Source organism: Emys orbicularis, chromosome 2 (assembly GCF_028017835.1).
Source record: "Emys orbicularis isolate rEmyOrb1 chromosome 2, rEmyOrb1.hap1, whole genome shotgun sequence".
NCBI lineage: Eukaryota > Metazoa > Chordata > Testudines > Emydidae > Emys > Emys orbicularis.
This window is the reverse complement of record NC_088684.1, coordinates 217792818-217808203: the sequence shown is the minus strand read 5'-3', so window position 1 is coordinate 217808203 and position 15386 is coordinate 217792818. Positions and strand designations below refer to the sequence as shown.

The window sequence follows — 15386 nt, the reverse complement described above, 5'->3', positions numbered from 1 at the left end:
CATCAATGAGGCCACCTCAAATATTAAAGAGTGCTGCTTTTTTAATTATCTACACAATTGGGGGGAATATCATTGATTTCAATGGGAGTTAGGTACTTAATTAGCTCTTTACCGTCTGTAATATTTTATGAATATTATAATCTCCTTAGGTGTCTAGTGGGATTTTCAAAAGTGACTATCTGCATCTTTAAGCACCTAAATACCTTTGAAAATCTGGTCTGTGATAACCCAAATCAATCTGTGAATTTACTGACTAAATTAATACCACCTTTGTGTAATAACTCTATTAGTTTACATGTAAAATATTTTGATAAGTATAAAAAGTAGGATTTAAGTGGTTTAAAGTAATAACAGACAGAACAAGGTAAGTTACCAAGCAAAATAAAAGAAAACATGCAAGTCTAAGCCTAATACATTAAAGAAACTGAATACAGGTAAATCTCACCCTCAGAGATGTTCCAATAAGCATCTTTCACAGACTAGACTCCTTCTTAGTCTGGGCCCAATCCTTTCCCCTGGTACAGTTCTTATTAGTTCCAGCTCAGGTGGTACCTAGGGGATTTCTCATGACTGCAGCCCCCTTTGTTCTGTTCCACCCCCTTTTATAGCTTTGGCACACGGCAGGAATCTTTTGTCTCTCTGGGTCCCCACCCCTCCTTCTAAATGGAAAAGCACCAGGTTTAAGATGGATTCCAGTACCAGGTGACATGGTCACATGTCCTGTGAGACCTCAAGCCTCCATTCTTTCCAGCCTGGCTTACAGGGACACAGGAAGGCTTACAAGTAAACAGAGCCATTTACAACCAATTGTTCTAGTTAATGGGAGCCATCAAGATCCTAAGCCACCATTAATGGCCCACACGTTGCATAATTACAATAGGACCTCAGAGTAATATTTCATATTTTTTGTTTTAGATACATTCATACAAATAGGATGAACACACTCAGTAGATTATAAGCTTTGTAATGATACCTTACAAGAGGCCTTTTGCATAAAGCATATTCCAGTTACATCCTATTCACACTCATAAGCATATTTCCATAAAACATATGAAGTGCAACGTCACTGAGGGGACTGAGACCTGGAGGTCACCCAGCAGGACGAGTTGCTGAGCTAGGAATAGAACACAGGTTTCTTGAGTCCTAGTCTGGTGCTCTCGTCACTACCCCACAGTGCCTCCCTAAAGAAAGAATTAATTTACTTTAGGAACTAAGAATTCTATCATTCACCATTTTAAAAAATAATGAGAAATGCAAAAATTAAAGATCTGAATAAATGTATGTTAATCAGTATAATTGCTTAAAAATGTGTGTAGCAATTGTGTATCCTCCTGGTGAGCAAAGGGAAGTACCAAATGTAGTGTAAAGGCTATCCTGAGTTGCAAAGCAACATGTTGTAATGGTTACCAACCAACTAAATGAACCTTTCTTTAAATACAGTTGCAAATCCAGTTTGCTTTAAATCAGTTATTTAAGTTAAGGTTTCCTCCTTGATGATTTCAGATAATGACTAAAATTGGTGACTTAAATCACTTTTATTTCAATCAGTCCTCCCTGCTTTGTCCTTAAGGGAAGTCTGCTGCCTCACACTGGAGCAGGATCCTTGTGGGGACCCAGGACAGGGGGGTCCCTCTATGAAGGAAGGGAGCTGCCTGTAATATTTTCTGAATATTATATGTTCCATCTGCTAGTTTTATAGTTCCTATGCAGTGTTTCTCAAACTGGGGTCGCCGCTTGTGTAGGGAAAGCCCCTGGTGGGCTGGGCCGGTTTGTTTACCTGCTGCGTCTGCAGGTCCGGCCGATCTCAGTTCCCACTGGCCGCGGTTCGCCGCTGTAGGCCAATGGGAGCTGCTGGAAGCGGCAGCCAGTATGTCCCTTGGCCTGCGCCGCTTCCAGCAGCCCTCATTGGCCTGGAGCAGCGAACCATGGCCAGTGGGAGCTGCGATCGGCCGGACCTGCCGACATAACAGGTAAACAAACCGGCCCGGCCCGCCAGGGGCTTTCCCTACACAAGCGGCGACCCCAGTTTGAGAAACACTGTCCTATGGTGTTTGCTATATAATTACTTATGGGTAAATTGAGGCATGGGTTAGTTAGACAGGAAAGTGGGCAAACATTGCTGATAGCTACACATTCACTGATACTTAGAGACAATACAGGTGTTGATCCCATTAAAGATTACTTCTGACATGCTGGGTTCAACACTCTTGGCTTGACACAGAGGAGGGGGAATTCCATTCAGATGTTGAAACAAAGAACTTCAGAGTGGAGAAAAATATGAGCCCCTGAAAATGAGGAGAAAGAGAGGCAGAGACTGCAGGGATACAGACTGTCCACCCAGTCCCAGAGATAGGAATGTTTGGATATGTAGGCCTGCCTACACTTTAGGTAAGACAGAAGCATGCAGACTGTTCTGTTAAATCCTTTTTCTTATTATGCTGCGTTCCTACAGATAAGATTAAACAATACTTTGTTTTGAAAAGGCTGTTTGGGTCCCTATTTCACACACTAGTCAGAGTTCCCCAAGGGGAGTCTTGCAGGGCAGCAAAATACAGTTGGGCCTGCTGAACAATCAGGATTGGTACACAAGGTGCTGTACCCCAGCACCCGGTCTGAGAAGGGGAGAATCATGGGATTCCACCCCAGAGAGGCGAAGGCACGAGGTCTGTCACCTGGCGGGGTTGCACTCGGATACCGAGAGAGGTCAAATGTGCAGTTATATCTAAACCGTGACACCCTCTTCTAGCAAGAACTTTGGAAATTAATATAATCCTCAGTGATGCCACTTCACAGCAGCAGCAAATGCTGAATTTAGGTAACATGCAGGAAAAACTCTTTGGAGAAAGTACGTCAAAGTGTCAGTCTTCATCTCAACTATGCAACAGTCTACAGACATCCATTTCGGGAAATAGTCTGGACAATCACATTGGAAAGTCATAAATAGTTGTCAAGAAAACAACACGTGTGCACTAACACAGAAATGCCTGATTTTTTTCTATGGCCTTTGTCATCATTAAATATATATTAAATATGTTCCTGCTCTTAACATGAGAGTGATTTTCTAACTCGCTGTTAAATTTGTTCCAGGGCACCAAAGGACCAATGGGCACCATAGCCATGGCGGTATGCAATCATCTCATCTCTAAAACTAAGTGCATGCTACATGTAGTTAACAGTTTCAGTTTTTTCCATTTAAGAAGCATTGACTGTACAGAGTTTTCTAATAGCCATTGAAGGAAAGCTTCCTTCATGTACTTGTTGCAGTATAACAATTACAGTCCTGTGTGAAATAAATAACCAAGGACTTAGAAACATTTTTTAAAAACCAGGCAAAAGTTTTGCAAACAATTTAAACATTAAAACTCTTTTCTCAGTTATGTGATTTGGACTAGTTTACAGAACCTCAAAAGGGACTTAGGGCTAGACCCTGCCCTCTTATATGGGTGTGCTAGACTGAGGAAAGAGGGTAAAAGGAGCCTTGACCCAAACACACACTTTTCCAGGGTAAACAGCAAAGTAACTTGGGAGGAGGGAAATGCAAATTCTCCCCTCCCTTTGCATTTCCTTCCTCCCAAGTACTGGCTAGAAAATCGACCTCACACATATTATTCCCACAAAGCCCTTTGACGTTCCTAATACTTTCCAGAGATTGCACTAGTCCGTCTCCTGGAGCAGTTACATACAATTTCACAACAACACATACACAATTACCTTTTTAATACAATGGACCCTCAAATTATTAAACTTAAATCAATAATGTTTATCTTAACCTGGACAAAGCTTATGGAATTATTGCAGGTCTGTCACAAGTCTGTGACACATTCACATGTCCAACTCAGGCAAGGTCACTCAGCAGTCAATAGCATGAGCTAACTAGGAGGCACCTGCTGCTCCTTTTCCAAGGTGCAGAAATATGCCCTTCACAGAATAGTGCTCTCCTCATCTTGTAGAATCCTGCCGAGACTATCAGGTTTCCCCCCTGTCACCCTCTCCATTCCTCCAGCAGCACTGGCCAGGCCAATGACTGTCCCATGATCTTATAGATCTTAATGCACAGATACATTATACAAAATGAACAGTTCAGAATGTATCTATTTCAGACATTTGAGAAAGGTTAAGTGTCCAATGAAACATAGGCAACTTCTACTATAATGTTAGGGTAAGATCCTGCTGTCAAGTACACCAGTGTACATCATGAGTAACTGCACGGACTGTAAGATTGTTACTTTGGATTTATGCAGGATTAAGTTAGCTCAGGACTTGGGACCTGATCCAGTTCCCACGGGAGTCAATGGAAAGAGTCCCATGGATTTTCCAGTGGGAGCTGGCTCTGGCTCTTGGCCCTTAACCATCTTTTCATTTTTCCCTCCGCAGCCTTGTAGACTTGTTAATTTCACACGGGAAAACTGCCGTAAGTACTGGGTTTATTTCTTTTCCCCATTGGAATTTGCGTAGCCATATTTTTTAAATGGAAACATACTGGCAAGTCAATGGCTCGGGATGGATCTGAGGCTTTGACGTCTCTAGGTGGCTGGTATCAGTCTGGCACAAGCTGGTAGTGACTGAAAGTTGTTACCTCTGGTGGCTATTCAGCAATGTATGAGAAACAAATTTGTATTCCCTGTTTATTTTTTCTGTGTCTGAATCATTAACCACGGTCACAGTCCTCGTTAATGAGCAACCTTGTTGGTAAACTCAGCATAGAGGCCATGGACTGAATACGCTGTGGAAACTGAGCTACCATCTCCCCCAGAGAGCTGACCCTCCCAGGTACAGGCTGGGTCACCTTGATGGACAGTTCAGGGAATCTTGCACTGCCACTGCCTGTGCTGTACCCATTCCATGGATAAATACAATGCATTAGTCTCCAGGGCTACCTTGCACTTGCATGTACTATACTCATTTTAAAAATATAAATGAGATACACACAGCGTCAATATAGATTTCAGCCCATCCGTTTTACATTTGATAACACTGTCAAACTCATCAGGGAAAAAGTAAAGCTATAGAAATGTATCATTTCAACTATGCCTTTGAAAAAAAATATATATATATATATTCATGTCGTGTCCCACCCACTTTTGAAACTGGGAATTGGCAACATGGGATAGTTCTCTGTTCATTCCCTCTGGGGCACCTGGCCTTGGCCACTGTTGGAAGACAGGATACTGGGCTAGATAGACCTTTGGTCTGACCCAGTATGGCTGTTCTTATGTTCAATTTTACCTGCAAGCCCAACATTCATTTCCTTTGTATAAAAACCAAACCCCCATTCTCACTAGCGGCCACCGCTACGCTTATGTTAGTGGTAGTGGCAGGTGATCACCCCTCTACAGTGGCTGAACTTTTGACTTTGCAAGCTGTACTGGCTTGAAAGCACAAGCTGTCCCTTAACTGGCTCTCATTAATATTTCCTTCCTCTTTGTGTGTCTTCTCATTTGGGCTAACCTGCTCTCCAAAGCACCTTGCCCAAGTAACTCAACTGGGTACTGAGGAACTCTGTGCTGGAGAGGGGAAAGTACCTTCCTATCCCCTGCCCCTCAGCCATGGAGCCCCCACCCTCCTGTGCAATAGAACACACACAACCTCCACACCTCTGGGCTCCGGGCCATGTAGGAGGTAAATACCCTAAGCATGGCCTCCTTAAATTCTACTCAGCAGAACTGCACCCGTTTGACTGCTGTAGGGTCCTCTGCACCAGTGGATAGGAGAATTTCCCCCTTGATGACAGAAGCAAATAATATAGATTCTGGGGCTCATCCAAAGGTTCAAGCAGCTTTGAATCAGGCGCTTTATTCAAAGCAAGAGTAGAACATAGAATCATAGAAATATAGGGCTGGAAGGGACCTCAAGAAGTCATCAAGTCCAGCCTGCTGTGCTGCAGCAGGACCAAGTAAACCTAGAGCATCCCTGACCAGCTTGTCCAGTTTGTTTTTAAAAGCTTCCAATGATGGGGACTCTATGACCTCACTTGGAAGCCTATTCCAGAGCTTAACTACCCTTATAGGTTTAAATTTTTTCCTAATATCTAACCTAAATCTCCCTTGCTGCAGATTGAGCCCATTACTTGTCCTACCTTCAGTGGTCATGGATAACAGTTGATCACTGTCCTCTTTATAACAGCCCTTAACATATTGGAAGACTGTTCTCAGGTCCCCCCTCAGTCTTCTTTTCTCAAGACTAAACATGTCCAGTTTTTTTAACTTTTCCTCATAGGGCAGGTTTTCTAAGCTTTTTATCATTTTTGTTGCTCTTCTCTGGACTCTTTCCAATTTGTCCACATCTTTCTAAGATAAATTGTGGCACCCAGAATTGGACACAGTACTCCAAGTGGGGCCTCAGCAGTGCCAAATAGAGCGGGACAATTACCTCCTGTGTCTTACATACAACACTTCTGTTAATACACTCCAGAATCATGTGAGGCTTTTTTTGCAGCTGTATCACATTGACGACACATTCAGTCTGTAGTCCACTATAACCCCCAGGTTCCTCTTCAGCAGTACTACCACCTAGATAGTTATTCCCCATTTTGTAGTTGTGCATTTGATTTTTTCCCCTAACTGTAGTACTTTGCACTTGTCTTTATTGAATTTCATCTTGTTGATTTCATATCAATTCTCCAATTTGTCAAGGTCATTTTGAATTTTAAATCTGTTCTCCAAAATGCTTGCAACCCCTCCCAGCCTGGTGTCATATACAAATTTTATAAGCATATGCTCTACTCCATTATCCAAGTCATTAATGAAAACATTAAATAGCTCTGGACTGACCCTTGCAGGATGCCTAGATATGTCCTCCCAATGTGACAGCAAATCATTGATAACTATTCTTTGAGTTTGGTCCTTCAACCAGTTGTGCACCCACCTTATAGTAATTTCTAGCCACTGTATGAATGGATACAATCGAATCAAGGTAATTGTAAAATAAAATAATTCTCTTTTTTTTTCCTCTCCCATCTCTCCCTTCTAGCTTGCTTATCAGGTAAATAGCTTTATACTCAGTTTCTTCCTTAGACTGTAGAAACTATGACAACATTGGTTTATGGATACCCTTTCACACAGTACGTTTATTTCAAGGTACAGCCAAATGTCCAGTATATCCCACTGAATTGGTGTTTGCCCTCGATATGTCTGAAGATGTTACCCTAGCAGCATTTGAAAGAATGAGGGATATTGTGATATCTTTGCTGCGGGTCATCAAGCTCAGCGAAAGCAACTGTCCGACTGGTGCCCGCATCTCCATAGTTTCATACAATACCAACACAAGGTACCTCATCCGATTCTCGGAATTCCAGAGGCACAACTTGCTGCTGGAAGCAGTCCAGAGAATACCGCTGGAGAGGTCCTCGGGCAGACGCAATATTGGAGCGGCCATGAGATTCATTGAAAGGAATGTGTTCAAGCGGGTTCGTCAGGGTGTTCTCGTAAGAAAAGTTGCCATATTTTTCACCAGTGGCCCATCACAGGATGCTACCTCCATCAACACAGCAGTGCTGGAGTTCGGTGCCTTGGATATCACTCCTGTGGTGATTGCCTTCAGCGAAGTCCCTAATGTCAGACGTGCCTTCTCGGTAAGCTGGCTGCCTACAGCAAATGGGAAATCTCAGTGAGAAGTGATCATCCTTTTGATTAACAGTTGCTTTGCTAATTCATGAGAATATTTATGCACTCAAGTTAATAACTTATAAAAGGAAGGTTTAGATCAGGGGTTCTCAAACTTCATTGCACTGTGACCCCCTTTGGGCAATAAAAATTACTACGCAACCCCAGGAGGGGGAAAAAATCCTGAGCCAGCCCGAGCTCCTAGTGGATGGGGAGGGGGCAAAGCTGAAGCCCAAGGGCCTCAGCCCCAGGCAGGAGGCCTGTAACCTGAGTCCCACTGCCCAGGGCTGAAGCCTTCTGGCTTTGGTCCCCATGCCCAGCAAGTCTAAGCCAGTCGTGGCGACCCCATTAAAATGTGGTCCCGACCCACTTTGGGGTCCCGACCCACAGTTTGAGAACCGCTGGTTTAGATCATAACAGCTTTTAAGAAGGGAATATTTTAGTGACAGCTGAATTAAAATTAATCCTGATTTATTTCATGACCATGAATAACAAACAACTGACTCACTTCTGTTATTGTCTGTCATGGTGTAAATCCAGATTACACCATGCTCCTTTCACTTGCTGTTTCATAGAATGTTCCATTCTAACATTGACATTTGCTAAGCATTTGTCAGGGAACACATACAGCTTGGTTTATGTACAAACCTGGGGCCATATTTTCTGGAGAATTCAAATGCAGAAGACTTCGGAAAAACCACTCTATTTTCCCCAAAGAAAACTGAATTCAGTGAAACATTTTAATAAATGCATTGCCATTAGCTACAACAGAGAAGAAAGCTTTTGTCTTAAAATATGATTTTAGACTAAAGGACAGTAAATAGAAAAATAAATATTGCATACCATAAGCTACCAAACCTTAAAGGAAACATTTCAGGGGTTGTTTAAAGTTTTTGGTTCTGCTCTGCAAAGAAACCCTCCACAAATGGGACCAGGGGTTCCGTATTCCTTATCTGTGAATAATTTCTATATCAACTGTGCTCAGTTTTAAGTTAAACAAAAAAGTTTTTTCTTGTTGCCAGCCCTTCAAATTCAACCTAAGATGCAAGCTGAGTTCTCTCCTCCTTCTGTATCATCAGCAATAGCAGGCTTTGAGGCTAAATGCTGCCTTAGCTACTGTCACAGTTTCAGGGTAACTGCACCTCTATCCCCTCCTCTGTGGTCGACTCCAGAAATGCCCAGTTGGGTCTCAGCTCTCCAGCCATCACTTGACCCTTCTGAAGTTCTGCCCAGGGGGTTTTAAAGCTGCACAGCTCCCTGCCACATACTGTGATATCCCCAGCAAGCCAATCTGCCTAATGGCCCGTGCCTGCCTGTGTGCTGCTTTCTCTTCGAGGGCTATGAACAGTGTACTGCCAGCAGTTACAAGTTACCACACAGCAATTTCTAGACAGGCATATTTATTCTTAAGGTCAAAGCATTCCCAAAACATATTAAAAACAAATTAAACAGATTTAAACACACACTAACCATACCAGCAGTCACCCACCAGTCTTATGGGGCCCTAGTAGGCCAAAGTCTCAAACTCAAAGGCCAGAAGGGAACTATCATGATCATCTAGTCTGACCTCCTGCACACTGCAGGCCACAGAACCCCATCCACCCACTCTGGTAGTAGGGGACCCATAACCTCTAAACTGAGTTACTGAAGTCCTCAAATCATGCTTTCAAGACTTGATTTAAAGTTACAGAGACTCCACTATTTATTTATTCTTGTTCAAACCAGTAAATGACCCTGTGCCCCACCCTGCAGAGGAAGGCAAAACAACAACAACAACAACAACAACAACAACCTAGAGTCTCTGACCTGGGGAAAAATTCCATCCCGATCCCAAACATGGCAATCAGTTAGACCCGGAGCAGCTCAGGAAGACCCACCAGCCAGACACCTGGAAAAGAATTCTCTGTAGTAACTCAGAGTCCTCCCCATCTAATGTCCCATCGCCAGTTGTTAGAGATATTTGCTAATAGCAGTCGCGGATAGGCCAGATACCATTCTAGGCAATCTCATCATGCCATCCTCCATAAATTATCAAGCTCAGTCTTTAAACAAGTTGGGTCTTTTTGCCACCACTACTCCCCTTGGAAGGCTGTTCCAGAACTTCACACCTCGGATGGTTAGAAACCTTCATCTAATTTCAAGCTTAAACTTATTGATGGCCAGTTTATATTCATTTGTTCTTGTGCCAAAATTGGCCCTTAACTTAAATAACTCCTCTTCCTTCCAGGTGTTTATCCTTCTGATGTATTTATAAAGAGCAATCATATCTCCCCTCAGCCTTTGTACTTGTTAGGCTAAGCAAGCCAAGCTCTGTAAGTCTTGTAAGGTAGGTTTGCCATTTATCTGATCATCCTAGTAGCCCTTCTCTGCACCTGTTCCAATTTGAATTAATCTTTCTTAAACAAGGGAGACCAGAATTGCATACAGTGTTCCAGATGAGATCTTACCAGTGCCTTGTATAATGGTAATAACACTTCCCTATCTCTACTGGAAATTCCTTGCCTCATGCATCCTAGATTTGCATTAGCTTTTTTCATGGCCTCATCATGTTGGCGGTTCATAGTTATTGTGTGATTGACGTATACGCCCAGATCTGTCTCCTCCTCTGTTGCTTCCAGCTGATACATCCATAATTTATAGCAAAATTCTTGTTGTTAGTCCTTAAATCTATGACACTACACTTAGCACAATTAAATTTCATCCCATTTCCATTACTCCAGTTTTCAAGGTTGTCCAAATCTTCTTGTATGGTATTCCGGTCCTCCTCCATATTGGGAATATCTTCCAACTTCGTGTCATCTGCAGATTTTATTAGCACACTCCCACTTTTTGTGCCAAGGTCATTAAATAAGACTGGTCTTTGAGGAGCTGCATTAGTAACTTCCCTCCAGCTTGCCAGTTCACCTTTCAGTATGACCCTCTGTAGTCTCCCCTTTAACCAGTTCCATACCCACCTTTCAATTCTCTTATTCATCCCCCTCTTCTCCAATTTAACTAATAATTTCCCATGTGGAACTGTATCAAATGCTTTACTGAAATCCGGGTATGTTAGATCTAATGCATTTCCTTTGTTTAAAAAATTGGTTATCTTCTCAAAGAAAGATCAGGTTGGTCTGGCATGATCAACCTTTTGTAAAACCATGTTGTATTTTATCCCAATTACCATTTATCTCGATATCCTTAACTACTCTCTCTTTCAAAATTTGTTTTAAGACCTTTGATTCACTTGTGGTCCAACTAACGGGTCTGCAGTTTCCCAGATCTCTTTTATTTCTTTCTTAAATATAGGTACTCGATATGCGCAATTCTCCTTTCCTAGGTTACAACCCGAGTCCACAGATTCATGAAAATCACTCACTATTGGGCTTGCAATTTCATGTGCCAGTTCCTTTAATATTCTTGGATAAAGATTAGCCAGGACCCCTGATTTATCCCATTAAAATGTTTGAGTCTGGCTTCCACCTTGGATGTGGTAGTTTCTACTTCCATATCCTTGTTCCCATTAGCCACCCTGCTACTGCCCCCAACCTCCTCATTAAAAACTGAGGCAAAGTATTCATTTAGGTGTTAGTCCATACCTAGATTATCTTTAATCTCCACCTCAACCTCAATGCTTAGTGGTTCCACTTCTTCTCTCCTTGTTTTCTTCTTATTTTTATGGCTAAAGAAAATGGACCAAATTCTCCAATTGCACCTGTGCAACCCCTGAGAGGAGAATTAGGCCTTGTATCTTTATCAGTTTTCTTTTATATTACATGGATATAAAAAAAATAAACAGGACAACCTGAGATTTGTTTCTAGTCTATAAATTCCCAGAACTGGCTCAAGTACTGTGACTCTGAAATCACTCTGGCCCCAACTTGGAGAGGTGCAAAGTGAAACAACCAATTAGTGCTCAGGTACCAGAGTAATACATGTAGTATAAGAACCTGAATAGAATAAATCATCTATTTGCAGTAATTAGAAAATAATGTTAACCAGGGCTCCTCATCCTCTTTCCTCTCAACTAGAATGTATAGGGCCAAATCTTGCATTCTTTACTCAAGCAAAAGTCCCACTGGTGTCATAAACACAGATTCAAAACAAAATTGATAAATAAAATATAGATTCAAAATAAGACTGTAGGGTTTATCCCACTGTTGCCTCAAATTATGCAAGGGGGAAAAAAAAACAGAAGCACAGATATCTACCTTCTGGCATAAACAGCTTGTGTACCCTAGCACTGTAAGTGAAGTTAACAACACCAGATAACTGCAGTAACAAAAATCTCATAATGAACACCATGTTACATGTATTCACAGTACATTTTAAGAGGCAGTCCTTATTACCACCAGCGCCACAAGGAATTTTGCCATTAGGAAATTAAGGATCAGATTCTGTTTTCCATTGTTAAACACAGCTAATCAGCCTGCTATGTAGCAATATATTAAAATCAACGGGATGAATAAAAGCCATATGTCTGGCCACCACAGAGGAAGGTCACACTAGCAAGCTAAAGCAACACATTTCAGGACCATATATTTTATTCTTGCTCTAACAAATGCTTTCCAAAGGGCAAGACCATACAGAACTGTAATCCAAACAAAATAAGACTATTGTGAAGCCTCAGATTTACTTTAATTTATTGTCTACATTTCAGTCTTGTTATTTATTCCCCGGGTTGCAAATTCATTTTCTTGCCTGGAGGGTTCTTGACATTTCTTGAAAGTTCAAACAAGAGGCGACTGGTAACTGCTGATAGTGGGGGGGGGGGGCACAATTTAAAGGTGCTGATGGTATGCAGCAGCATTTAGGGCAAGTACTCAAGAGACAAAGGAGTTATGATTTCTAGAGCTGCTTTTGATGTCATATTTTATGATACTATGTAATAGCACATGGAGACTGTTCTAAAAGAGAGCTACACATGAAAAAGCTCTCGATTGCACTGATGTATGTCGTCAGATGCCACCGGTGTGGTTCTCTGCTCTGTTCAATGTTGATAACAGTCTGCGTGCGTGTGTTCCCTTTGTTTACCCAATTGTAGTTACTGTGTAACTTAATTTCTTTACCAATTTGTTTTTTTCCTTGCCTTCATGTTGTTTGCCGCCATTCATTTGTTGATTTTTACCTGTGTGTTGGTTAAACAGTTTAGCAAAGTTATGCACATTGTAAATGTTGTATAGCAATAATACAATACAGCAATAGTACAATGATAATATAGTAGCGCAGCAATAATGCAGTTGTTTTTACACAGTAACCAAGTTGAAATTAAATGACAGTTTATCCTGGTCCAGCTAGTGGTTTTTAGCTGAATGTTAAATTAATTGTCCATATAGGGTAGATAGAAGTGTATTTGACCAGTCTCTTATTTATGCAGCACTTCATTTTTCTTTTCTTGATGCTTCGGGATTTCTTCACTGTATACAGATATCTTCTGGTGTCTTTGTTCTTAAGTTAGTTAATATAATAAAGTTTTTGTTTGTTTGTTTTTACATTTCTCTTGTTTTTAGTAACCCAAATTTAATACACAGATTAATTTAGTGTTTACAATGTAATACAGACCAAGTCTTTTATACACAAGCTATACTTTTGCAATTGTTGTATAGACATTCATTTTCACTTGAGGTGCATTACTAATATTTCATACTAAATGTAATGCTTAATGGCTAAAATAGATGCTCACAATCTTCCATGAGAAGGTGTATTGCTTTCCCTTGCTGAACACTTTGTTTCAGCAATAGAGTTAGTAACATAATTTTAACAAGTTTTTTAGAGTTACTTTGCTTGTGATACCAACTTCACTCTTGTTAACTGTTTAGAAGCACAAACTTTAACAACCACTGCTTCCCATTAACATAACATAATAGAAGAAAAGTGTATAAAATTAAACCAACTATAAAATTAAACCAAAATAAATTTTAAATACAGGTCCATGAAAATACTTTGAGGATATTAAACTTTCATGATGCTTTGTTATGTTTGGGAGCCGAAGGTGAAAACCTGTTGAAAACATGGAAACCTGTTGAAATTGTTTGGTTAGCATTATGCATAAATTGTTATTTTAAAACATTTTTGCTATCGCATTCTTATAACTATATTTAAAAGTGCAAACAAGTTTTAAAAAAAAAACCAAACTAGTTTATAAAAACCCAAACAAGAAATTGACCTTTTGTTAATATTATCTTTACCTTAATGTTGAGGTTTTCCCTTACATTTTTTCTTTGAATAAAAAATAAAAAAAACCCTTAAAAAACAAAACAAAACTGTGATTAATAAAAGAGAATTATTTTTGTTTGCAATTTCATTATTTGTTGAGGCAGAAATCTATGTACATATATTTATAACTGAGACCTTGTTGAACGTTGGGGGAAAAAATGGTAATAATAATAATATGATGGTTATACACCAACCATAATATTAAAATAGTGTGGTACCACATATACATATATTTTAAAAGGGTATAAAATTGACTTTTGTTGCAACAAAATAAAAATAATAAATAGTCATGTGACACATACAACATACAACACAGGACAACACACATGACATACAGGACAAACTTACAATTAAAAACAAATGGCGCCAGAATTCTATTCATAACTATACAAAATAAGACAAACAAAAACAAAAAATTAAAAGGGTTAAACATTTGAATAAACAAGTTATTACCTTATTTAAAACTTTTAACAAAAATTGATAAAAATATATTAATATTTGCCAAATTTATTGTATTAATTTGGTAACAAGGAATTTTGCATTATTTTATATTTAGCATTATTTTAAAACTCTGCTATATGGAAAAAAGAAAAGCCCATGTTTCAAATATTAGTTAGTGGTTAGAATTAGAAGCAGAGTGTGCATTTCTGTTGCTTGGCAACCATATCTTCAAGAAAGTTAGGAATAATCCCAGCTGTTGCATTCCTGAAGGTTAAAATAATTAATTTACTGGATTTATTTAAAGTTTTTACCTTGTTTTCTTTTAGTTTGTTTTGTTCTGTTTTCAATTACTTTATCTTTTGGAGGTTTCTGTAAAAACTATAACGTTTAACTTTTAAACAAAGAGAGAGAGCCAAAGTGAGGAGAGCTGGGGAAAAAGTGGGGGGTGAAGAGCAACTAGGAAGGTAGTGAGACCTGAGCCAAGACAGATTAACTCTATCAAAGTATTTGAAAGTACGGGCAGCAGCGGCGGCGAGTTTAGCAAACTGAGAAAGCATATAAAGGAAAAAACTTAACCGGCATGGAAAAATATTTGAGAAAGCAGGTTATATTTTTAGATAAGAGTGCAGAGTGTGGTTCCGTGGGTCAAAGCAGTTGGGAACCTGCATGGTTGGGAACTGCGCTCCTGGTTTTTATCCTGGCTTTGAGAGGAGAGTGGGGGTAGTTACCTGCTCTTGTAAGACCTGAATTTGTTCCTCCAGTGCCTGTTGCTTTTGTCTGCATGCCAAATGGATGGTGGGAGTGCCCTTTTTTTGCTGCAGTTAACTGTTTTGGGGCAACTCCATGTGTTAATACATCAATTCTAGGTGTTAACCTGCTTAATTTTGGTTTTTTTTCTTTGAAATTCCTTTTTATTCACTCCCCTGCGATCGAGTCACAGCTCCTGTCTCCTAATGTGATCTGTGAACTGTTCCATATTTCCCTTCATTTGATTTACCAATTCAGTGAAAGTATTGTGTGCTACTTTTTCCATCTGTGCACTTACTTGTCCCGATCTGACAGGCACCAGTCTAGGTTGTACCAGAACCTGCTTTTATCATAAGGTAGTGGTTGCACTGCAGTGGACCCCCTTTCATCTTTTAATTTTAC

The 15386-nt window shown here is 40.2% G+C and overlaps 1 protein-coding gene across 1 annotated transcript in view; it reads left to right on the top strand.

Moving 5' to 3' along the window:
* The window catches only part of LOC135873280 (collagen alpha-6(VI) chain-like), a 93437-nt gene that overhangs the window by 59408 nt on the left and 18643 nt on the right, over positions 1–15386 (top strand). Inside the window, exons 31-34 of the mRNA XM_065397679.1 lie at positions 3088–3123; positions 4375–4411; positions 6970–6981; positions 7077–7570. Coding sequence (XP_065253751.1) covers positions 3088–3123; positions 4375–4411; positions 6970–6981; positions 7077–7570 — 579 coding nt within the window. The remainder of the gene's footprint in view (positions 1–3087; positions 3124–4374; positions 4412–6969; positions 6982–7076; positions 7571–15386) is intronic.